This window comes from Vigna radiata, unplaced genomic scaffold (assembly GCF_000741045.1).
Source record: "Vigna radiata var. radiata cultivar VC1973A unplaced genomic scaffold, Vradiata_ver6 scaffold_443, whole genome shotgun sequence".
Lineage (NCBI taxonomy): Eukaryota > Viridiplantae > Streptophyta > Magnoliopsida > Fabales > Fabaceae > Vigna > Vigna radiata.
Genome location: NW_014543600.1, coordinates 5,908 through 29,401, shown reverse-complemented (window position 1 = coordinate 29,401; position 23,494 = coordinate 5,908). Strand labels below are relative to the sequence as shown.

The 23,494-nt window shown below is 31.3% G+C and overlaps 4 protein-coding genes across 4 annotated transcripts; 1 reads left to right on the top strand and 3 right to left on the bottom strand.

Annotated features, from left to right (window-relative positions):
• Window positions 1–1,874: 1,874 nt before the first annotated feature.
• On the top strand, window positions 1,875–8,894 carry LOC106754577 (ankyrin-3). The gene is made up of 13 exons (XM_014636608.2): window positions 1,875–1,982; window positions 2,091–2,153; window positions 2,242–2,412; window positions 2,507–2,638; window positions 3,001–3,140; window positions 3,534–3,620; window positions 4,556–4,681; window positions 4,886–5,038; window positions 5,588–5,659; window positions 6,883–6,984; window positions 7,228–7,398; window positions 7,484–7,563; window positions 8,466–8,894. Exons 1-13 carry the CDS (start codon window positions 1,952–1,954, stop codon window positions 8,518–8,520), a joined length of 1,383 nt encoding a protein of 460 aa, XP_014492094.1. The 5' UTR covers window positions 1,875–1,951; the 3' UTR covers window positions 8,521–8,894.
• Window positions 8,895–9,922: 1,028 nt separating this feature from the next.
• Window positions 9,923–10,781, bottom strand: LOC106754584 (pathogenesis-related protein PR-4). Its single transcript, XM_014636624.2, has 2 exons — window positions 10,482–10,781; window positions 9,923–10,212 (listed from the first exon to the last, which is right to left on the bottom strand). Exons 1-2 carry the CDS (start codon window positions 10,755–10,757, stop codon window positions 10,042–10,044), a joined length of 447 nt encoding a protein of 148 aa, XP_014492110.2. The 5' UTR covers window positions 10,758–10,781; the 3' UTR covers window positions 9,923–10,041.
• A 2,030-nt stretch (window positions 10,782–12,811) lies between these two features.
• LOC106754583 (pathogenesis-related protein PR-4) lies at window positions 12,812–13,801 on the bottom strand. Its single transcript, XM_014636623.2, has 2 exons — window positions 13,341–13,801; window positions 12,812–13,256 (listed from the first exon to the last, which is right to left on the bottom strand). Exons 1-2 carry the CDS (start codon window positions 13,752–13,754, stop codon window positions 13,056–13,058), a joined length of 615 nt encoding a protein of 204 aa, XP_014492109.1. The 5' UTR covers window positions 13,755–13,801; the 3' UTR covers window positions 12,812–13,055.
• Window positions 13,802–19,342: 5,541 nt separating this feature from the next.
• Window positions 19,343–21,873, bottom strand: LOC106754587 (auxin-responsive protein IAA16). Its single transcript, XM_014636626.2, has 4 exons — window positions 21,370–21,873; window positions 19,988–20,380; window positions 19,836–19,897; window positions 19,343–19,735 (listed from the first exon to the last, which is right to left on the bottom strand). The coding sequence occupies exons 1-4, from the start codon at window positions 21,702–21,704 to the stop codon at window positions 19,698–19,700; spliced, it is 828 nt and encodes a 275-aa protein (XP_014492112.1). The 5' UTR covers window positions 21,705–21,873; the 3' UTR covers window positions 19,343–19,697.
• Window positions 21,874–23,494: the final 1,621 nt, after the last annotated feature.

Here is a 23,494-nt window from a genome sequence, read left to right as displayed (position 1 = left end):
ATTTTAAAAGTGCATAAAAATTTAAATTTATCTTATTTGACAAAGTTCTCTTGGAAAAATACATTTAAAATATTAAATAAATATAATAAAATTTAATTTAAAATATTAAATTCACGTACTTTTAAATATAATGACTAGATTAGATTAAAATTTTAAAGATAAACTATTTACAATTTTCATTGAAAAATAAAAGAACATATTTAATCCGAAATGATTTTATAGAAAAATTAAACAATTATAAAATCATGATATTTGACGGCTTAAGTGGCTCTTGGAATTGGAATGTTGTAAAATTTTCATTTTTAAAGAGAAATTGTTCTTTTTTATTTATTTCATTTTTTATTTATTTTACACAGATTAAAGATATTTCACTTCTTTTTTGCAATTACACACTCATTTTTTTATTATGATTTGAAATTTTTTTAAAAATTAAATAAACTTTCAATAAATACAAATAATTTATATTAAATTGAAAAAACTCACAAGTGTGATTTGCATAGATAAGTTTTATTTTTATGAAACAAACATAGAAAACATTGGAAGTTCAACAACAACTCTTCCATAGAAAATTTAAAGAAGAAAAGTTCAAAAACCCTTTGATTCACATTAAGAAATAAAAACAAAGGTACTGCCTGTAGTTATAATTAATAATACCGTATGATGTCTATTTCTTTGTTATTTTATCATTCTTCGGGTTTGCTATGCCTATTTTTCAGTTTGTACATTTTAGCAATATGTACCGAGTTTTAGCAGACAAAAGGTTAAGGGTTTCATTCTCAAAATTAAAAGAATAAAAAAAGAAACTTCCAAACCCTTACTCATCTCTCTCATTCCTCTCAACCCTTCCTCTCTCATCTCTTTCACTCCAACTTTTTCTTTCACTCCAACTTTTTCTTTCTCATCCCTATACTCTAGCTCTAATTGAAAAAAATCAGAAACACTTGTCTTATTTTAATAATTTGCATTCTCAAAACTAAAAAAAGAAACCTCAAACCTTTACTCACCTTATTCATTCCTCTCAATCTTTTCTCCTTCATCTCTCTCACTCAAACATTTTCTTTATCATCTTTGTACTAGTCCCAATTAAAAAAACACTCATTATTAAATAAAATGGTTAGAGAAAAAAAAAATACTTAAATAAAGTACCTAATTTTTTTCTTTATATAATTTTAAATAAAATTTCAAAATTTATAATTTTTATTGTTTGAGAATTTTATTGTATTTTGATTTGTTTTTTCTTTAGTAAAGGAAAACAAGTTAATGAATTTCTACAAAAAAAAATTAAATGGCCACGGAGCAATGTTAAGTAGTGTAAAGGAAGGATGCTCATAAGTCTTGGTGCAAGTTGTGCCCGTCGGTTGTAATATATATATATATAGTGAAGATAATGAAATTAAAGAGATTTTGAATGAACATTTTTCGGAAGGTGAATATGTCAATGACTCAACTCTTTACAAAACTAGATCGTTTAATAATGAATGCTAGTGTAGAGATGACACAGAAAATGTTTGAGTAAAAGAGATGAATTGAGAGAAATGAAGGAGGTGAGTAAGGGTTTGGGGTTTTTTTTAGTTTTGAGAATGAAAATTATTAAAGTAAAGCAAGTATTTCTGATTTTTTTTTCTTAATTAGGACTAGATTATGGATGACAGAGAAAACGTGAGAGTAAAAGAGATGAAAGAGAAAGGGTTGAGAGGAATGAAAGAGATGGGTAAGGGTTTTGAGGTTTTTTTTTTTTTTAAGTTTGAGAATGAAAATTATTAAAATATCTTTAACTTTACAATTTAGATATAAGGATATTTTTGTCTACTAAAACCCGATATATATATATATATATATATATATATATATATACATAGAGTGTGTGTGTTTACTCGTCTGATTGAGACTGTAGGGTATTGTAAAACCCTCTCATTTTCGAGTTCTTTCGCCTGCTCTCTACTCCATTGCTATGGCTTCCGACGCTTCCGACGCACTTGCAGGTAACATCGTTCTCGCTTCACTTTCTCTGTATGCATATCTCTTTCTTTATGTGTGTCGATTGTTAATTAATTACTCACGTTCTCTGCCTTTTCTATGTGAGATTGCAGTGAGGCAAAAAGTTCAGTTGTTTCTTAATGCTGCTCGAACTGGATCAATTGATCTCTTAAAGAGTATGTATGTATTACGTTTTTGTGTTAAGCTATGCTGTATGTCTCTATTGCATTGCATGTTATTAAAAGCGTGCTTTTGGTTTTGCAGAGTTGGCGTTGCAGCTGGACGAGGGAAATGATTTGGCGAAATCGGTGGAAGCTATAAAGGACGCGAACAAGCGAGGAGCACTGCATTTTGCGGCGCGTGAAGGCCAAACCGCTGTTTGCGAGTACCTCTTAACTGATTTGAACCTCCCTGTTGATTCTCAAGATGATGATGGTGCTTCTTCTTTCCCTGTCAATATAACTGGTTCATACCTGTAACGTAGTTGGTTGATGATAATCACCCGATTGTTGTTGTTATTGCTTTTTAGGAGAGACCGCTCTCATTCATGCTGCTCGTCAGGGACATACCGCCACTGCTAAATATCTGATTGACCATGGTGCCGATCCCACTATAGCTAGCAATTTAGGGGCTACGGCCGTACACCATGCTGCAGGGATAGGTCTGCATTCCTCGCCTCTCCTACTGCTAAATATTTTACTTTTTATAAAACTAATTAATATATCGTTAAAATGAATGTGTTTTATGTTCATCTATTTTCACTCAAACTTGATTTTACTCCCTGTACATTTCAAATCTATGATTTTGATACCCATATATAATTGGTGACTGTAGTCCCTTATAAAGAGGGACGGAATTAGGGATCAAGGCCTATTTTATCAAAAAAGTGAGGGTTCCAAAATATATTTTACCCTTAAAAATTAAAGAAATAAATTTTCTATTTTTGTGCAACTATAGAAAAGTATTACCGAGTTCTGTCACCTTATTTCTCATTTTCTCTTAATGTTTTAATCTTTGTTGCAGGAGATACTGAACTGCTCAAGTACTTGCTGTCCAGGGGAGTTAGTCCTGATCTAGAAAGTGATTCAGGAACGCCTTTGGTTTGGGCTGCTGGTCATGCCCAACCAGATGCCGTCAATGTACTGTTGGAACATGGTGCAAATGTATGCCCTCTTTTACTTTGTTTCCTTTTCTTAATATTATTCACTGGAAGCTTTATCTTAAGGAATTTTATTTAATCAAAAGTTTCTTGTTTCTGAATGAATTTTGAATGCAGTGTATTTCCAGGTGTTAGTAAATATTATTCTGTTTTATGTTTCATTTATATATATACGTATACATATAGATATATTATTTTTCATATTCTGTCATTAATTCTATGGTTTAATTGGTACAACCAGCATAAGCTTTGTTAATCTATCTTGTATGGCATGTTTAAAAAAAATGATTTTTTGATAAGTATGTGCCTTCATAGCAGATTTCAATTTTAGTTTATAATTTATATTTTATTGAATAGTTCCATTCTAATTTCCGTTTCATCTTGGTTTGCTTTGCAGCCTAATGCTGATACCGATGATGGTATTACTCCACTTCTTTCGGCTGTGGCAGCTGGTTCTCTGGCATGTTTAGAGATATTAATTCAGGTACCTTTCTCGATCTATCAACTTTTACTTTCCTGCACTGCAAATTAATTATACAATGTATATGTTTTGTATCATGAAACATGGAATAAACTATAGAGTGAATGGATGATATTATGATACTCCAACATGGAAATTCTAGAAAATTTATCAGTACTAACTTTGACAAAGACATGATGTAGATCAATAAATAAACATACAGCCAACATTCTTTGCAACAATCAAGGACACAATTAATCATTTGATCTTATTTTATTAAGTGATGCACTGTAGTCGTAATAATGTCATACGCAGTAAACTTCATGAATGACAATGTGATTTTTTTGACAATTTATTATCAAGTTATCTATTCATCAATATTAGTTATTTCAAAGTACATGTCTAGTATTACAAAAGTGTTCCATTGCAGGATGGTAATGGGAGGGGGCTTGTTAAGTTATTAACCTACTAAATCTAAATAATGAAAAAGAAAAGGCAGAATCTCATAAGTAAAGTAATATTTTTAAAGTGACGGGAAGCTGAATGTATATTATTGAAGAGCACACTTTCGCCTGAAAGATATCTATACATATAGGCACGCCAATCCCTTGATGAGTACTCTGGAAATTTTGTTATGTTAGCCAAATGATTAATGGATAAGTATGACTTTCTTTCTTAGAACATACTTAGATAGGAAAGTTTCTGATATACATGTATATAAATCTTGTTTAAGGAATGAGATTCATTCATAACGTTTTGTTGAAAAGAAATATGTTGCAACATGGTGAGATATATAATGTAGCATACGTTCTTTCAATACACTAGTTTTAGACAGTTGCTTTACTGGTTTTATGTGAGTGTGGATTTGTTTGTAGATGTATAAGTTTGTAAGGTGCTGCTTTCTTAATGTATGTTTTTTGTCTCATGCTATATCCTGACATTTGAATATTTATATGCAGGCAGGTGCTAAAGTAAATATAAGTGCAGGTGGAGCAACACCCTTGCATATCGCAGCTGATAATGGAAGTCTAGAACTAATAAATTGCTTGTTGAAAGCTGGAGCTGATCCTAATATCTCTGACGAGGTGAAACATTTTAAGTACTAGTATTTTGTCGTACTGTTAGAGTGAGAATCAATGAACAACAAAATATTTCTTAGAGTTAAATTATCTGGAACCCAATAGCGTATGATTAATGGCTCTTTTCTCGGCACTAGTAGTTGTAATTGTAGTAAACAATATACTTCAGTTAATATCTGGAATAAAACTTGGCATCTGGGTGCATCACAGGATGGGGTCAAGCCAATACAAGTTGCAGCTGCAAGGGGCTTTGTAGGTGCAGTTGAGATATTGTTTCCTTTGACATCCAAAGTGGATACTATTCCAACTTGGACTGTTAGTGGGATACTTGAGCATATGCAATCTGAAACTAACAAGCAACAGGTACTGATTTCTTAAATATTTCTTTTATAGTGTGACCTGGACTAAGCAAGACCATCTCTCTAATACAAGAGCCTTCCATACCTATTTTCTATTTTTTTAATGTGTCAGCATATGAAATCATGCTTGAAAAATTACACCAGTCATTCCCTTTAATATACAAATATTTGCCATGTAGGTGTGTAGGTTGTCCGGATAGAAATGTATTATTGCATTTATTTTGTCACGAAAAACAGGGCAGTATCTAAAACTTTGCTTTATCTGTTTAATTTAAAATGTCTAACGAACAGAAGACATGATCCACGTGAGCTGACCAGCAAATATTCCATTTTTCATATACAAAAATAGGCTTTATATTCTCATGCCACCACTAAATTCTGATCCTTTTACTGATTTTGCCCACAAGTTTTACCAGCATATGCTTTGATCATTTTCTACTCATTTTCATGGTTAAGAATTTGACAGTTGATACTTTCTAATGTTGTTTGCATTCTGTCGGAGAAAGTGGGTCCCTTGTTTTTATTACTAAATATGATGAGCAATAATATGCAGGATGAATTGATGAATGCCAAAGAAACTAATCAGGCCAAGGATGCTGTTTTTTCGGAGAAAAATATTCCCGAGGTATGTTTTTCTTGTATTGAACTTTAATTAGTTGTGCTAGTCAAACTCAGGGTTATACTTGGATCAGGATGGGGTTACAAGATAGCAAATTGCGGGATTGTAAGATTGTAAATAATTTATGAAATTCATATATATGTTTATAAAATAAGATACATAATATAAAAACCTTCAAATCACAAAACAATTACTTAGTTAAACTGTTCATAATTACAAGATAGAAAGTAAGTCAACCTAGTCATAATTGGTCATAACATCACAGATGACAAAACAAAACCTAAGCTAGTAGGCATTAAGCCCAAAAGATACCAAATAATAAGACATGAAATCCTAAATGTTCGCTAGGCCTCTAATAGAGAGATCTTTCAGAGAAAAGGTAAAAAAACAAGTGAAATAATTATTTGTTGTATCTTTTCCATCTCCTTCACCTACCATATCAGTAAGAACATCCTCCTCCTCCAATGGTAGCACCACAAGAATATAATATTCTTGCTTCCAACTTTGTTTGTATGTTCAAACATTCATCTCCACTCCCTCCACTCATCATTGGATGAAACATCATCAAGTCTAACTCTTTGAGTGATCTTCTTCCTAGGTTTTTCTTGGTCGATTTTGAATTGACCATGACAAAAACACCCCACTCATTGTATTTTGCTCCAAAGTTTTTTTTTTGTTTTAATTTTTTCAAAATATTTTACATTTATGTTTTTTTGACCCTTTTTACATATTTATTTTTTTAGTTTATCTATTACAGTATGCTTTATTCCACAATTAAAGTCCTTCTAAACTTCTAAAGAATTTATTATCATTAATAATTTTAATACGATGGATGCTGTACTACTTCTTACTGAGAGGATTTTATTGGGCACCTTTTTGGATTCTATAGATCATTCTTCTGGCTGATTATACAGAACCAATTTGTGGACATGCTTGAACTCTCTTAGTAATACATTGTCAAAATGATATAAAAAGGAAATTTTGATCTAAATTTTATCTTTGTATGTGTTATAATTATTTATGTGGGTTGTTAGAAACGCACTCTCGTATTTGTTAAAATTTATTGAAAGCTATCAAACCACTTGAAAGATTATTAAAAAAGACATGGAGTCTAGAAATTTGTGATTTTCATTTAATTTCAACAAATAAAAGGGACTGCATTTAAACGAGTATATCAAATAGTATGTTCCTAGCATTTTTAATTTTTATTTGTTTGTCAACTTATCTAGGTAGCACCTGAAGCCAAAAAGAGAGCAGCAGAAGCAAAGTCAAGAGGGGATGAGGCCTTTCGAAGGAAAGACTTTCAAATGGCTATGGATTCTTATACGCAAGTAAGGTCTTCTGATCCATGATTTGCCTCCTAAGTTACTTATATTTGTTGCACAAGCTATGATAACCCCTTCTGTTAATTATAACTTGTATGTCTCAATGATGTTTCTGTGAACTTATGCAGTGTCTACCGACATGCGCATGCTTATCTTATCTAGTGCTGGTTGCCAGAAAGAATGCTTATACTTCATTCGCTATGATGATAATTTTTTTGTTCTTTTACTTTTTTAAAAATGTGTTTACAGGCAATTGATCTGGATCCCTCTGATGCTACTTTGCTATCCAATAGAAGTCTCTGCTGGATTAGGTTGGGCCAAGCTGAGCATGCTTTAGCTGATGCAAAGGCCTGTAGAGCTTTAAGACCAGATTGGCCAAAAGCTTGTTATAGGGAAGGCGCAGCTCTGCGTGTGTTGCAGGCATGATATTCAGAAAAACTTTGCCCTTATTAGCAGTATATGTGATTGACATTTCTAAAACTATACTTCGCTTTCCATGTTGCAGAAATTTGATGAAGCTGCAAATGCTTTTTATGAGGGAGTAATGCTTGATCCTGAAAATAAGGAGCTTGTAAATGCCTTCAGGTCTGCATACTATTTTATTTATTGACACTTATGCAAAAGGAATTATTATAATCAACATAGTTTGTGTCATGGTTTGAGATAGAGCTGTCAAAACGAACAACCTAACCTGACTCGGTCCGACCCATCATGGGTTGATCACTTAGTGAGTCAACCCAACTCGACTCATTTATTGGTGAGCCAAAAAAATTCCAACCCGACCCGACCCACCATGGGTTGGTGGATAAACGGGTTCGCTCACTGGTTCACTTAATTACAATTTTTTTAAATAAAAAAAATTATAAACTTTCTATGATTTAAATCTAAACCAATTTTACTCCCAACATGAGTGTTTAATTAATTTTGAAAATAGGGAACTTGAATAATTTTTTCAAGCAAAAAAAATAATAAATACTTTTGTATAAAATTAAAATTAAATTTTAATAAAATAAAATTAGGTAGGTGGGTTGGTGGGCCGGGATTGGCTCACTACGGGTTCAACTCTGATGAGTCAGGTTTAAATAAGCCGGGTTGAAATCTGACCCACAAAAAAAAATACAAATTTTTCAAACCCGACCCAGCCCGAACCCGTGGTGGGTTGGGTTAGTCCACGAGTTGCGATCCATTTTGACAGCTCTAGTTTGAGACAAACATAATTTCCTGAAACGTGCAATATTCACATTTCAACATATATATACATACATGATGTTTCATGACATTGATAGAAAAAAGAAAGGTAGAATCACCGGTGAAAGCCATGTTAGTGCCTCAGAGTAGGAGAAAAAAGTGTTACTTACGAAATCATAACAGAAACTATTGCATCCTCGTCTAACAGTTGTGATTGCTACTCGAGGTCTAAGTGATTTATAAATGTATGTGACTGCACTGTCAAGCTAACACTGATAGTGGCCTTCAATCTTTTACAGGGAAGCTGTGGAGGCGGGGAAGAAATTTCATGGAACAGCTGAAAAGAATTCATAGTTGGGCCTTCTATTTATCCCGCATTGGTGTAAGTGTTTTATTTGACGAGGCACGGTCGAAAAGAGTCATTAGTTAGAAAGGTTATGCATATTTGAAATTTGGCGCAATATGAAATGCGGGCAAATTGCTTGTCAAATTTCTGTCGCCAATTTCTAGTTTTGGTGATGTTGTATGATAGATTTTATAGGTTAATTATCCCATAATGCCATAGGCTTTGTTGGTTCTAAAGTTCAGAAAAAAAAATGATTTTGATATAATTAATTTGGATAGTGTCTATTGATAAGTGAGATTAGAGATACACATAAAAACAATTATCGTTGAGCATTGTCTGAATGATTATTGTTTAAGTAATGTTAAAATGGATTTCTCGAATTCATGCTGGACTTCATTAATGTTTTCAAATAGGCGTTTTATTTAAACAACCTTCGTAAATTGCGAAAGTTAGGAGAAAAAAAAAAACTTGCAGAAGAGGCAAATATATGTAACTCTGGCTGACAAGGAGTTCCTTGCGTTTTTAGAAGAATTTTCTTTTTGTCCGCTAAATTCTCTGAAAATCATAGTTGGAGTACATTAATATTTGCTTGCATTGTTAGAAGGATTTTCTATTTGCCCTTCTAAAATCCATTAAAATGGTGTAATAGAAAAGCCTAATCCTAAAAGCATGTTTAGAGAATGACTAGACTTATTGTATTCTTCATCATCTATTTCAAGCGAACAACTTATTTTCATTCAACCTATTTCTCCTTTTTCTTACTAAGCAAAAGATCAGGTAGTGTTTGATAGAGATGAAAGAGAAATGAATGAAAAAGAAAATTGTTTTGTTGAAGAGAAACAAATTAAAAATTATATCTTGCTCTTATTTATATGAGATCAATTAGGCCGTCATATATCCATCTAAGTCCAGGAAGTAATTTACTATTAAACATTTTTTTATTAACAATATAAAAGGTCCGGGACTACGAGAGATAGCAAATCCAACATCATAGACCCCCCGAAAGGATATCTTAGAATGATGTCATTCTTAGTCCATTACCGTAAAAATCACTGTGAACAATATAGCATAACTAATTATAACACTAATAATTATTACGAGTCTCATCTATTGAATTTTATGGTATTTGTATTTTTTTTAGTTATGTTTCTTTCAAAGAAAAAAAAAAGAATTTTGATTTAAAAGAGTTATTTGGGTCCCAACCCAACTCATAGTTGTAATTTATTAGAGCAACCTTAGGACTACTTTGCCCACTCCGAAGAAACATAATTCCCTTGTATATACGCTACCAAAGCATACCTAGACTGACCGTATTAGACACGCAACAAACAAAGACAAACAAAACGGACAATAAAACCATTTTATACAAAACATAAAATCAATGCTAATACTAAATAATTACTCCTGTCAAATCCATAATAGCATCCCTTTATTTATTTTATTATTGTTATAAGAAATAACCCACTCTTACATGCTTCTTTATTGAATAGTGTCACCTCATACATAAGGTAATTAATTATAGGAAGTGCTTAGTCACCACAGTCCACAAAGTTGTAGTTAACAATAAGATGACCTTGCGCATAGCCATTCCCATCTGTGTCTATCTTCTGGAATGGACTAATATCCAAGTCCAAGCCCCCGTTGGCGCACTTGTCAACGATTCTCACCGTTATTTGAGCGTTTGTTCTCGTGTTTGTCACCTGCAACCAAACACAATCATTATCATTAATATCATAGAATTAAATTAGAGTTAAAATTCAGAGTTTTAAGAAAGGATGATGATATTTAGATAACTTTTTTTTACAACATTTGAAATCATCTACGTGTCATTTTGTGATTGGTCCATGATACTGTTTATTATTATTATTAATGATTATAAAATGATTTTAAATCAATCACAGAATAACACATAAATGATGTTCAAATGTTATAAAAAAATGTTGTCAAAGTATATTTAAGAAATACGTACTCTCAAACACTTGCCACAAGCTTGTTGTCCCTGAGGGCCAGAGGGTTCACAAAAAGCTGTCCAAGGATATTTGCTGCGCCATGCGAAGGATTTGTCAGCATCCCAAGTGGAGCAATACGCACTCACTGCGCGTAAGTCCCAGTTATGCTGCTCAGGTTGGTACAAATGATACGTAGATCTCACATTGCTTGCACTCTGACCTGAAACCAATGCCACAACACAAGCCACACACACCACAAACACAGATACTTTTCCCATTATCCTTCTTCTCTTCATTTCGCTTCATCCAATCGCTTCTCCTCTTATAGGGATTCTCTAGGATCACGAAATTATGAAAATGCCCTTTGTTTGAAAAGTATGATAGATATTATGCATGGGTTGCCTCAGACGCTGGACACATTGCTTGTGGTGACCAACATCTTGCTTCTTCTCAGAAAATTCAAAGTCTTCCACTCACAAACTAATGTTGTTTGTAGAAAATTCTCCATGTCATTCTTATTAGAGCAAAAATAAGGAAATATGCCTTTTATATATTTCAAAAATAAATGAATTTTAAAAAAATTATGAGAATAGGAAAGTAACAAATTGTAATCAATTATGTGAATTGGTAATATTTGAAAGGGTTAAATATGTTTTTAGTCCCTATACTTTGGGGCGATTTTGGTTTTAGTCCCTCTTTCAAACTATGGTACAATTTAGTCCTTCAACTTTAGAAAACTCTGGTTTTAGTCCTTTTTACCAAATTTTTTTAACTTTATTTTTTGTTTCAAGCACGTTTCATTGTAGCATTTGGATTGTTTACATTGTTTGACACATTTTTGCTTCAATGTTAACTGAGAAACGCGTTTGAAACAACAAATAAAGTTAAAAAAAAATTGGTAAAAAGGACTAAAACCAGAGTTTTCTAAAGTTGAAGGACTAAATTGTACCATAGTTTGAAAGAGAGACTAAAACCAAAATCGCTCCAAAGTATAGGGACTAAAAACATATTTAACTCTATTTGAAAAGTTTGAATTGTGCGATGATTTTGATAAATTATAATGAATTATGAGAACTGGTAATTGATTATGTCGATAAAATAGTATATCTCACACGACTTCATCTTTAAAGTCATATAATCTGTACATTACTTCATTTTTGAAGTTGTCTAAAATCATCTAGGACATGTACGACGTTTTCATATGAAGTCGTATAAAGTTTACACAATTGATCTATTTTCATTATTCTTTTAAAGATTATCTATTTTTGTAATATAAAAAATAAATTTACTTATTTTTTGTAAAAAAAAACACCAATAAAAAAATATATTTAAAAGAGATCTCTTTTAAATTTTGTTATTTCTAGGTTAAGTGAGAATTTTAACCCATGTTCTCACATCAAATATGGAAATATAAGGGATGAATGTCATGATAAAATTGATATAAATAAACTCTGAATGATTCTAATAACATTAAAAAAATGAATTTAAACTTAATTTATTCTTATAAAATAAATTATTAAAAAATATTAATTTCATATTACAAATTGATTTTTATTTTTAATTAATATGAAATAAGAGAAATATAATTTTCCTGTTCACAGACATAAACGTGATAGGGTTTGCTATCAATGTTAATAAAATATACAAACTATGTATAAATGAACGATAATATAAAAAAAATGTATTATTGTGAGTATCTTATGTTATTTAACTTTTTATTATTAATACGTATATTTATAAAGATGTGCAGCATGAAAAATGAAAGACTAACCAGTCTATAATTGGGAAAAGATTATTCTGGATTTCACTAAAATTTGATTTCATCTTTTATAGAAAAAATGCTGTTGTTTTTTCTCCAGTCTTAAAGATTGAAACGGAAGTCAACTTGTTTGTCTCCGACATTTTCGCAACCATTAGTAGAAATTTTCAATGTCGTTTCTATGATGGTGTTGTCTACAATTATTGTTTGTGGTTTGATACTTTTGTTTTCATTTTTTATCAGACGCTGTGTTTTCCTTTTCTACAATTTTCGTGTGTCTTTGTTTCTCATTTCTGACTTAGATCCGTTAATTATTCATTTTGCTAGTTTATAAAGTTGTTGGTTATTTTATATAAATTTTAGTCAAATCTAATTGAATGACGGTGATCGGTAAAACAAATTTTTAATCATCGATCACAATTATTAAATTAGGACTAAAATTTTCAACTCAATTTATTGAATTAATATGCAATGTACACATCTGAATCAGATGTTATATTATTTACTTAATAGCAAATTAAAATGAAATCTTGTGATTTATTTTCTTCTCCCTCAATCAATTTAATTGACATAAAGTCTGAGTTAGCTAAGTCAATGAATTACTTATCCTTTACGTAAAGTAACCAATAAATCTTCTTATGATGTGGAACTTTCAAGAACAATCAAAACCAAGATACATAGTTTGAACTAGTTTCTGCGTCACACTGTGTCTGCATTATCATAACATTTATTGAAGTAGCAAGCAGAGTCGAACTGCGATTATTCTAATAACAGTAAAAAACAAAGAAAGTTTAATACTGATAGAACTCTGCAGTCTGATACGACACTGCTATATTCACTCAGGACTATCGAGTACGAGGTTGAGGTTGTCCCCACAATCAACAAACACATATTTAACGATCAGATGTCCACGTTGGTACCCTTGTCCATCCGTGTCCAAACGATTGAATACTCCCACGTCCAAATCCAACCCTCCATTGCTGCATTGATCAACAATCCTCACCGTTGTCTGCGCTCCCGTCCCGGTGTTCGTCACCTGCATCATCACATAAAACATTCAATTCTGCAGAAACGAACCCAAACCCAGAAAAAAAAACCGATCAAATCTGTCGCTAATTACCCGCAGGCACTTTCCACAGGAGTCTCTGCCAGTAGGTCCAACTGGGCCACAGAAAGCTGTCCACCCATATTTGCTGCGCCAAGCGTAAGATTTTCCGGCATCCCAAGTAGAGCAATAAGCACTGACGGCGTTTAGGTCCCACCCGTGTAACTCTGGTTGGTAGTAATGATATGTGGCCCGGACATTATTCGCCCCTCCTTCACCTCCACCTCCACCTCCACCTCCACCCCAGCAGTTGCTCTGGCAGTTCTCGGAGGGTGAACAGTATTCAGCGGTGTTGCCGCACCACCCGTATTGGCTGCAGCATAGGTTGCCGGAGCATGTACTCCCGCCGGCTTGCCGACCGCATTGTTGCGCGGTGGCTGCCACAATCAAACACAACAATAACACAATGGCTACTCCACTTTTTCCCATCTCTCTCTCACTTTTAATTTACGTTTTTTTTTTCAAAGTTTGCATCTTTCCATGCTATTTATATAGAAAATTGATGCAGAGATGCCATTTATGTCACGACACCATACGTAGCAACTCCTACGTGACCGGCGGCTAAACGTGTCTCTGTTTTAGGAGAGAGAGAGAGATAGGTAAGATGAGATAAGAGGCGGCTAAAGGTTCAGATTGAGAATTGGTCAACGATCTAATTACTGTTTTTTATTCTTATATCTTATAATGCAAGCAAAATTTGTATTTCATTCTTGCATGTTAGTGAATGTAATAACTAACAATATAAAAATGAAAAAATTCAATATTATAATACATATATGCATAAGTTCTTTTTAATATCAAAATATAAATAAAAAATAAAGCCAAATAAAATAAAAACACCAAATAATAATTACACCAATATAAAGTGATTAAATAAAAGAGTAAAAATTATGTATAGGTAGAATTTAATAAGAATTATAATACATATGTGTTATTTCAAATTTTTAGATAATGTGAGTGAATTTGGTAAATATATAAAAAAAATTGTATTAAAATGATTTTTTTTTCAAATAATCTTATAGATTTAATTTTTTCGTTTAACTTTTTTATTATTGGTGAGAAAAAAAATCACACTACAATATTATGACTTTTTTTACTATAATTATTATAATCACATTGGAGTCCTATTTCATTAGGACAATGATACTTTGAAAACTCTTTTTTAACGACTTTTTGATAACAGGATACGTGTCATCATTTTATTGATATGTTTGAATTTATCTTTAAAAAAATATTTGAAACGGACCAATCATAAACTGCCACGTATACGTTGTAAAAAAGTTGTCAAAAAAGAGTTATTAAAGAGACTTTTTCCATTTCCTTTACCAGTACGTCAAAACCAGTTAAAGTTGAAAATAATTTTAGGGATTGGTGAGTGGACCGTAAAAAAAAATCTAAGTTCATGATGAAGTTAATTCACAATTATAAACTTAATTAAAATATTTTATTTAGTTAGTTATAATGTAAATTTTTTTATTTGTATTAAAGAATCTGAGTTTATTAAATTAATCAACGGTGTTACCAAATATATTTTATTTTTTAGAAGAAACATAAAAAATATAAATTTAGTAGGGCTAACGAGTTTGGCTAAATAGCATAACTAATTACATGACTGTCTAATCAATTTTTGTTATTGGCCGGACCCATCAGATTCAATTTATTTTTCAAGCATTACAGCAGGTGCATACATTATTCCTTCTTAAATTATGCATTGCTTATATAATTTATATTCTTTTATCTTATTTAAATTATATTTCTTAACAAATAATATGCAAATATAACAATAAGTTAGAAGTATTTCTTTATTTGTCAAAATATTTTAGAAGTACTTATTTATTTATTTATTTTATTAAAACGTCGATTTCTACCTAAAGTAACTTATTTGTTGGTTTTTTATTGATATTTTTCTTTTAAAAATATAGGGAACTTGTTTATATATATATATATATATATATATATATATATATATATATATATATATATATCATAAAAATTGTAAAGACCTAGCAAATAATATTTTATGAGTGATAATGGTTTAAAAATAGTGAAACTTAATTATTTTAATATTAAATAATTTTAATATAAGTTTCATTATATATGAGTTTTATTATTTTAAAACATGTCATTTTTCTATAAATGATTTTTTTATAGTTTTCTTACTTTTTTTCTAAGAGTTTTTGTTTATTATTCATTTGTTTGAAGATTGAAAGCGAGTGATCATTGTGACGAGATCTTCAAGTCTAGCTGATTCTTAAATAAAGTAAGTTGGTTTTCTACTCCTCATTTTGAGTCTGTTTTGTTTTGCGTGTGAAGTTTTGAGTCTTCTATAAAACTTTTTGTCGATCAGTGATCCTAATGATGTACCATAATCATTGAACAAATAGAACTTTCTGTGTGATTGGAGATATTTTAGTTTTTCTCGAACAATTTAGTCATTTGTCAGGTAAGGGAAACTAATTAATACTTTTATTCTAAATTATATTTATAATTTGTGTTAGATGTGTGAAATGTTATAAAATTTGATGGTTTGATGTGGTGAATTTTTGTGATGAATTGTTAGTTGAATGTTACTTGCCTGGGATAATTTATGATGGTTAGGAATGATTGTTTAAATTGAATTGGAGTGATGTTGAAATATTGTTGTGTTATAGTATAAGTACTTGGATTGTTGGGTGCAGAGCTGTCAAAACGGGTAACTCGGCTCAACCCAGCCCGGCCCATCACAGGTTGGTCACTTAGTGAGTCAACCCAACCCGGCTCATTTATTAGCGAGCCAGAAAAACTTGAACCCGGCTCGACCCACCACCGGTTGGTGGGTAAACGGGTTGGCTCACTAACCCATTTAATTATATTTTTTTAAAATAAAAAAAAATACAAACTTTCTGTAATTTAAATTTAAACAAATTTCACTCACAAAAAATTATGTTAAAGACAATTCAAAATAATAATAAAAAGTACAATATAATCCAAATGTCATCCAAAAACAAACACAAAAAACATACAAATAAGTTTTTTATATTCATCGTTTTTTGTTCCTTAACCATTTAGGATATTAGAATCTTGAATAGATAAATCCACACTATTCTGCTCTCGAATCATCCTGAATGTCAAACCAACCTGAATGTAGTTGATCACATCAATTGTTGTAACCCTTGACCCTTGTTCTTGTTGTCTCCAAATTCACTAATAAAGATTTTCCTAATATCAGAATAATTCCGACAATCAATAAAAACATATTAGTCAAAACAAAAGAGAATAAGTACTCAATAACATCAACAAAAAATTAATAGTTTAATCTGTAACATAATTTCCCAAATTCAAAGATATCAAAAAGAGCTTGTTCAAATAATGTATCCTCAAATTGTTTAAATAAAATGAGCAAAATCTGATACAAGCATGTCAGAACACGAAAAAAATCATTTCATGTCTTCAAATCCCCAGAACAAAAAACAAATTCGCAAACCCCTTTTTTTGTCATTATAGAGTTTTTGAAAAAAAAAAATGAGAAAACAAAAATGTGGAGAAAAGAGAAGAAAAAAGGAAGAGTGTTTTACCTGCTCCTTGAAAAAATGAGAGCAATGATAGCAGAGGTTACTTTTTTAGTATAAAAATATTTTATTGTATAGGGTTTCATAAATAAAATAATAAATTAAAAAAATTAGGTAGGTGAGTTGGTTGGCCAACCCGGCTCACCACGGGTTCAACCCGCATGAGCCGAGTTGAAATCTGACCTGCATATAAGTGGGTTGTATTTTTCAAACCCAACCCGGTCCGAACCCGTGACAGAACGGATTAGCCCACGGATTATGACCCATTTTGACAGCTCTAGTTAGATGTAAAATCTGTTGATTTGGTACGAGAAAATTAAGACTAAATTGCTTGTTTAATATCATCGGTCTACCAAGTTTGAATTGATAAGATTTGAAAAATAATTTGTAGTATATTATTAAGTACATGAATGAGTAAAATGTTAGCATATTGGTTAAATCGACATGTCTATTTGAAATATTCACTTAATAAACTTTATCCATAATATTCAAAAACAAAAATATTTTATTATTTTTAATTATAGTTATACTGTTTTTTAATAACACGAGTTTCTCCTATTTATAATTTATCGATATGTTGTATATTTATTTTCTAGATTCAATTTTGATTATTATTAGGTGTGGATTTTTTAAATAATGTTATATCAGTGAAAGCTTAAAATCATAATCTTTATGTAACAAGATTATACGACCTCACGATAACCAACCTAATAACTTTCCATTTACCATCTTAGAGGTTTTAGTAAAAAATAAAATAAAATCAAACTAAATCACTATAAAAAAATCGTGCAGACATAATCAGTTAGTAATATATAACAAAAATTTATCTATATATTGATACATAATTGATGACAAAAAAATTCATCAATAAAATAATCTATAAAAATATTAATCAATCATTAAATTCATCAATAATTTTTTTAATAGATCGTAAAATTTATAGATAAATATTTATTAATAATTACTTACAGATTTCTATCTCAAAGAGTTTTTCTAAAACAAAGTTGTGTAGAGTTTTAAAAAATTCAGCATTTTTCTATTTTAAGAGTTAGCAATTTTAATTTGAAAGGAATCCGGCCCAGGTAAGAGTGGTAGAAAAAATCTGGTTTTGCCAAACTGCTCTAATTTTGCTGAACTCTGATCCATTAAAGATCCCTTTTTTTTAATTTTTATTTTGATTAATATCTTAATCCATTTTCTATATCAGATCTCTACTTTATTTGTATGGTTTTTAAAAATTGAAAAATCTAAATTTCCAATCTTAACTTTGCTTTCAGATTTCCCTTTTTGGAATGAACGGAAACGGAACCGACTTCAAAGTGATATTAAAAGAGTGCAAATGGATCCCTCTAAATTCTATATATTATTTAATTTCTTTTATATATTTAAGTTTAAAATTAGATTTAGAAAAAAAAAGTGTTAAAAAAATATGGATCTAAAAGTTCATTTTTTTACGAAATAAAGTGGATTTGGATTTAAAATTTAATCCAAATATTTAGATTTGAATTTAAAACTTGATCTTTGGATTTGGATTTATAAAAATTGGAATTAGTTCTGTAGGAGAAAAATAGATTTAGATTCAAGTCTTCAATCTTCAATACTATTTCATGAAAATGACACGGAAACCGGGTTGGCGGTCGCATTCAAATAGATTCGCGGGTCAACCCAGCTAGAACTTCAACATGACACTGTTCCTGCACTTTTCTACCCTTTGCATTTTATTTCGACTCATACGTAACTTCAATTTTCTATAAACTACACTCTCCAAAAATACCATTTTAACCATCATCGTCAAACTCTCGATTTAATTCGTAAACGTGTATGATTTTAAGTTTTTAGATAGTGTTTTCAAGTTAACTCGGAAGTAAACTCATTTTTTACATAAATTTAATAAAATCAACTGCAAAAGCAATAAAATCATGTAGAATCGCAAATTTGAAACGATTTAACAAACTTTAAAATTATATATTTAATAAAATGTATTAAAATTAATGACAATAGTACAAATATTTATGTTTTACAATATTTATTTTTATGAACATTATAGCTATAAATTTTATTTATTTAAAGTTATATAATTTTATAGACTTATTTGAATTAAGATATTATTTATATAATTTTTTTCATTTAAAATAAACTCTTTAACAATTTACAAATTAACTTTAGGAGAGTTCATGAGTTTAAATTTAAGTAAACTTTCTGATTTGAAAACATTGATTTTAACTACTTTAGAAATTAAAAACTTTCAAAATGAAATTACTGAATTTATGGCTTTGGAATTGAAGAGACGTCGAGACAGATATGAGACAGTGAAGTAAGGCCGAAGGAACATGTGAAATAAATAGTGAAGCCCTTAACCAAAGGTTCTTGCACCAACCACATGATCCAATCTGCCCCACTTTACAATCACCTTCTCCACAAATAAATAAATTAATCAATAAAGTATATATGTGTGTGTAACTACGTATGTACAACTGTAAACGTAGAGACACTGATCTTATTATATTAGACAGGCACACCAAGGTAGACATTGTTATGTTTTGTACGTAGAAACAAAACGGGCCCATATAGACATATTCCATTATTTCTTGTCCCTGAGTTCCAACTATTTTTCTCATATATATATAAAATACACAATACATATACAAGAAAATTATTTCTAAAAAATGGTACCGACACATTATACATAACAACTTGCCTCCTATATTAATTAGACAACTCCTTGCTCCACAAATTAATTATAATTAGCATCGATGCTTCCCATGGATACCAACCAAACACAGCACATTGTTCTGGAACATGGAATTAATGTACACATTCAACTCTAGCTTCTGTTCCTGCACTTTTCCACTGCTCTCGGTGCTGTCAATTCCACAAGTAATTAAATAATTAATTAAGATAAGATAAGATTTTCTCTGGTTGTTTTCAAACTTGACTAATAATATCAGTAACAGTAACTAACCTAGCCCGATCGCCTCAGATCCTTTCATTATACGCAGACGCTTGCAGGATTCCACGAACATTCTGTGAGATTAATAATGTTTGGTTAGACAAACATAGACATGTACAAAATACAGCGACGGTAAATAAAATAATGAGAATGGAAAAACTCACTCCCAGGGTACGTCACCGACGAGCATCCAGTCTCCATCTTTGTCTTCATAGGTGGGAACGTAATCAGAGCCGTTGAGAAAATCAATCAATTTGGTCTCGTTCATGAAGTCTTTCATGCCTTGGGATCCACACTTGTCGATGGTGAATGAACTGAACATTTTTGCAAGGGAATCCGACAGCTCTTGGTAGCTCTTGTACACCTTCAAATCTACCTTACGTAGATAAGGAGCACCGTCCATGCTCACCTTAACAAAAGCTGCTCCTGTGTTCCCACTGCTGCTGTTATTTGTGCCACCTTTTACCCCCTCTTTGATGCTGCTGTTACCCTTTTGAACATTGTTCACGATGTTCTTTCTGAATGATCTCACAGGAGGCCAACCTACCACTTGTGCCCTGAAAATTAACCACAGTTAAACTGTATTATAACTCTGCAAGCTGCATAATTTGACGGTCAAGGCACGGAAACAGTTGTTAAGAGGCGTGTGGGTTGAAACTTTGAATTGAATAATAATGAAAAGTATGATGATGGGTAAGTTGAGAGAGAGGGTATAATAATTGATTGTGTTGGGCACATGCTTTTGGAATTAATATTAATGTTAGGCGATGGGACAGGGGCGTGGACTATCCTTTTCCTTTTTGGCCTTTGCTGGTTTGAGTGAGAAATTGTTGGGTGGTTGAGAAAAGGTAAGATTCCATGTGTCCTGTCTTTTTCCTCTGTCTACCCGACAACGAACCATGCCATCCGCAAAAGCAATCCACCCAAATTTCGGCATCCTCTTCTCCTCCATCACCCTTTACTTTTTCTTGCTTAACATCTCCACGACACTTTCCCTTTCCTCCAACTCATATCACTAACCTAATTAATTGCATATACCTTTTTTACTTTCACTCCAATTACCTTCTACACAATTTCAAACCAGCCTGTGTTCTATTTCACAATCAAGACTTTCAATTTCATCGCATAAACCAAAAGGGATGTTAAACCAAAAACAATTCCTTGGAAAATTCTAGACAAGGCATAAGTTACCTCCTTTTTTCTTATCTCAGATTAACTGAACAAAATCTCAGAGTTTCCGTACCGAGTTCCATCACAGAGTTAGGCAATAACACGACTTTTTCATTATCTGTCTTACCATTATTGATAACCACCAGTTCGAAACGAAATACCTTTTTTATTATCTTCCACATGCATTAATTAAGCAAAAGCATACAATAATCAAAGCAGTAACAAAAAGGGTCGTGAGAAATCATTCCCAGTAGCATGCGGTAAAACAAATAACAGCATGTTATTCATTCAATTCGGTTCATGTTATTCCATACCATACAATAATTTTTTCACGATTCGAATCGGTGATTGAAGAGGAAGGAGAGGAGAAGCTTACTTTGCAGGTGGCTTTGCTGGGTCCTTGACAGGAGGAGGAGAAGGAGGTGCGGTGATGTTAGCAGCTGCAGAAGCGTTGTTCTCTTTGGCCATGTCAGAAGAGGAAGAGGCGGAGACATTGTTTGAGGTTGAGGAAAGGTTAAGCTTCAAATCCACGCTACCGCTGCTTGTATCGGAAAAACCTCTCTTCCCGGTAAAGGAACCACCACCGGAAGTGTTTCTGATGAGCGTGGACTCGCCGTCGTTTGAACTCAGCGGCAACCCGAGTCGCAACTCGGTTTCTTCGAAATCGATCATCTTGTACTTGTCACGCTCTACCTCCATGGCAGCAGTCATCAATTAACTAATTAATTAGTTAATTAATTAATTAATTCGGTATTAACGACGACACGAAGAAGTTGGGAGTTCAGAGTTAGTTGATGTCGGAACAGAGTGCGTTTGATTGGGTGCAGAAACCTAAATACTATGAATTGAATTGAATTGAAAGAAAGAGGGAGTGTCTGGAATAAGGTTTTGGTGATATATGATGAGAGCGTGGTGTCTTGCAGGGACATCGGGCGGTGGATATGATCCCACGTGTGAGAGATTCTGATGGTTGGATTTTCGCTGGTTGTCGGGTGCTGACGTCAAGGATGATGTCATAAAAAAGGGAATAATTGAGTTTGGTTATGCCTGCCTTTCATTTGTTTACAAGGCTCCACACACAGACACACTAATTATTAATTCTATTTTGCTAAACACAATCATTCATTATTGTCCTTTTGATCAGTAATATGTTTTTAAACTCTATATAAGTAAAAGAAGAAAAACATAAGGTAGATATATAATTGTAATTGCTGCTCTTAACATTATATGCTCTATAGAAAATACTCTAAATCTTGGCATGGTTTTATAGAACTAAAATCTTAGTTGAAACAATTTATAATATACATATGAATATATATAATTTGTTCAAATGAATTGGAGATGATGAAAAGTATAATGTAATCAAAATATGTAACACATTTCATTTTTTTTATAATAATATTGTACCAATTTCTTTTATATTTGTTATTGTTTTAGTCTATAGATGATGTCTTTCTTAGCATTTCGTGTTTGTTTTTCTTTATAATAATCTTTTGCGTTAATAATTTTTAATCTTTATAATGAAATTAATGTTTATGTCCTTAATTTGTTGTCTCGTATTTATAGTTTTTTTTTTTATTTGATGTTTATTTGTGCTAGTTGAATGTATTTTAGGATTTGATATATTATTCAATATATTTGTTTCAAATATTCATGTTTAATTATGATACAATTTTTTTTTTATATCTATATAACGTATATGTATTCTCATTTTTTTTTTTGTAATATTCGTATGCTTATATCTATATTTTTAGTTAGAAATATGTAATAAGTTTTATTCTAAAAATGGAATAATCTTACCTAACATTACATATTTCTTCAGGTCTAGTAGTAAGACTTTATTTTAAAATAATTTGAGATTCAATTTCTCACTACGCAACATCCAAGTCTTTAGAAGACGATACTTATTTTAAAGTAGGTTATATTTTAATGTTAGAATCCTCATTATCATTGCACAATCCAAAATCCTAATTAACAACTTATTTTAGATGAGCTAAAATCTACCTGTCACTACATTTTAATATGTTTTAGAAAGTATGTCATGTGTTTAATATCATAGGAATTATACCATATTATAGAATCTTCACAACTCAAAATTAAGAACTTTTACTTTCGTTGCATACGAGCTAATCTTGATTTATTATTACCTACGTTATATTGAATCCATAGATAAATTATACGAATGTTAAAAATAACTCTAAAAAAATATTAAAAAAATGACCATAATAGATGATTATAACTACATAAAAAAATAGTGAAGTAAAACAATAAATTATTGAAGTGTAAAAATTCAAACAGAGTTTGAGATAGTTAATTAATATATAACGAAAAAAATTATAAATTTATTATTTTATAATTTTTTTATTGAAGGTATTGTTATTTTTTTATGAGAGGTTGGCTTAACGTCACAAATGCTGAATTTTTCCAATAAATTTTTCTTCGAAAACATGATCCTCGTATCAAGGAGGAGTACCATATGAAGAATCTAGTTATGAAAATTC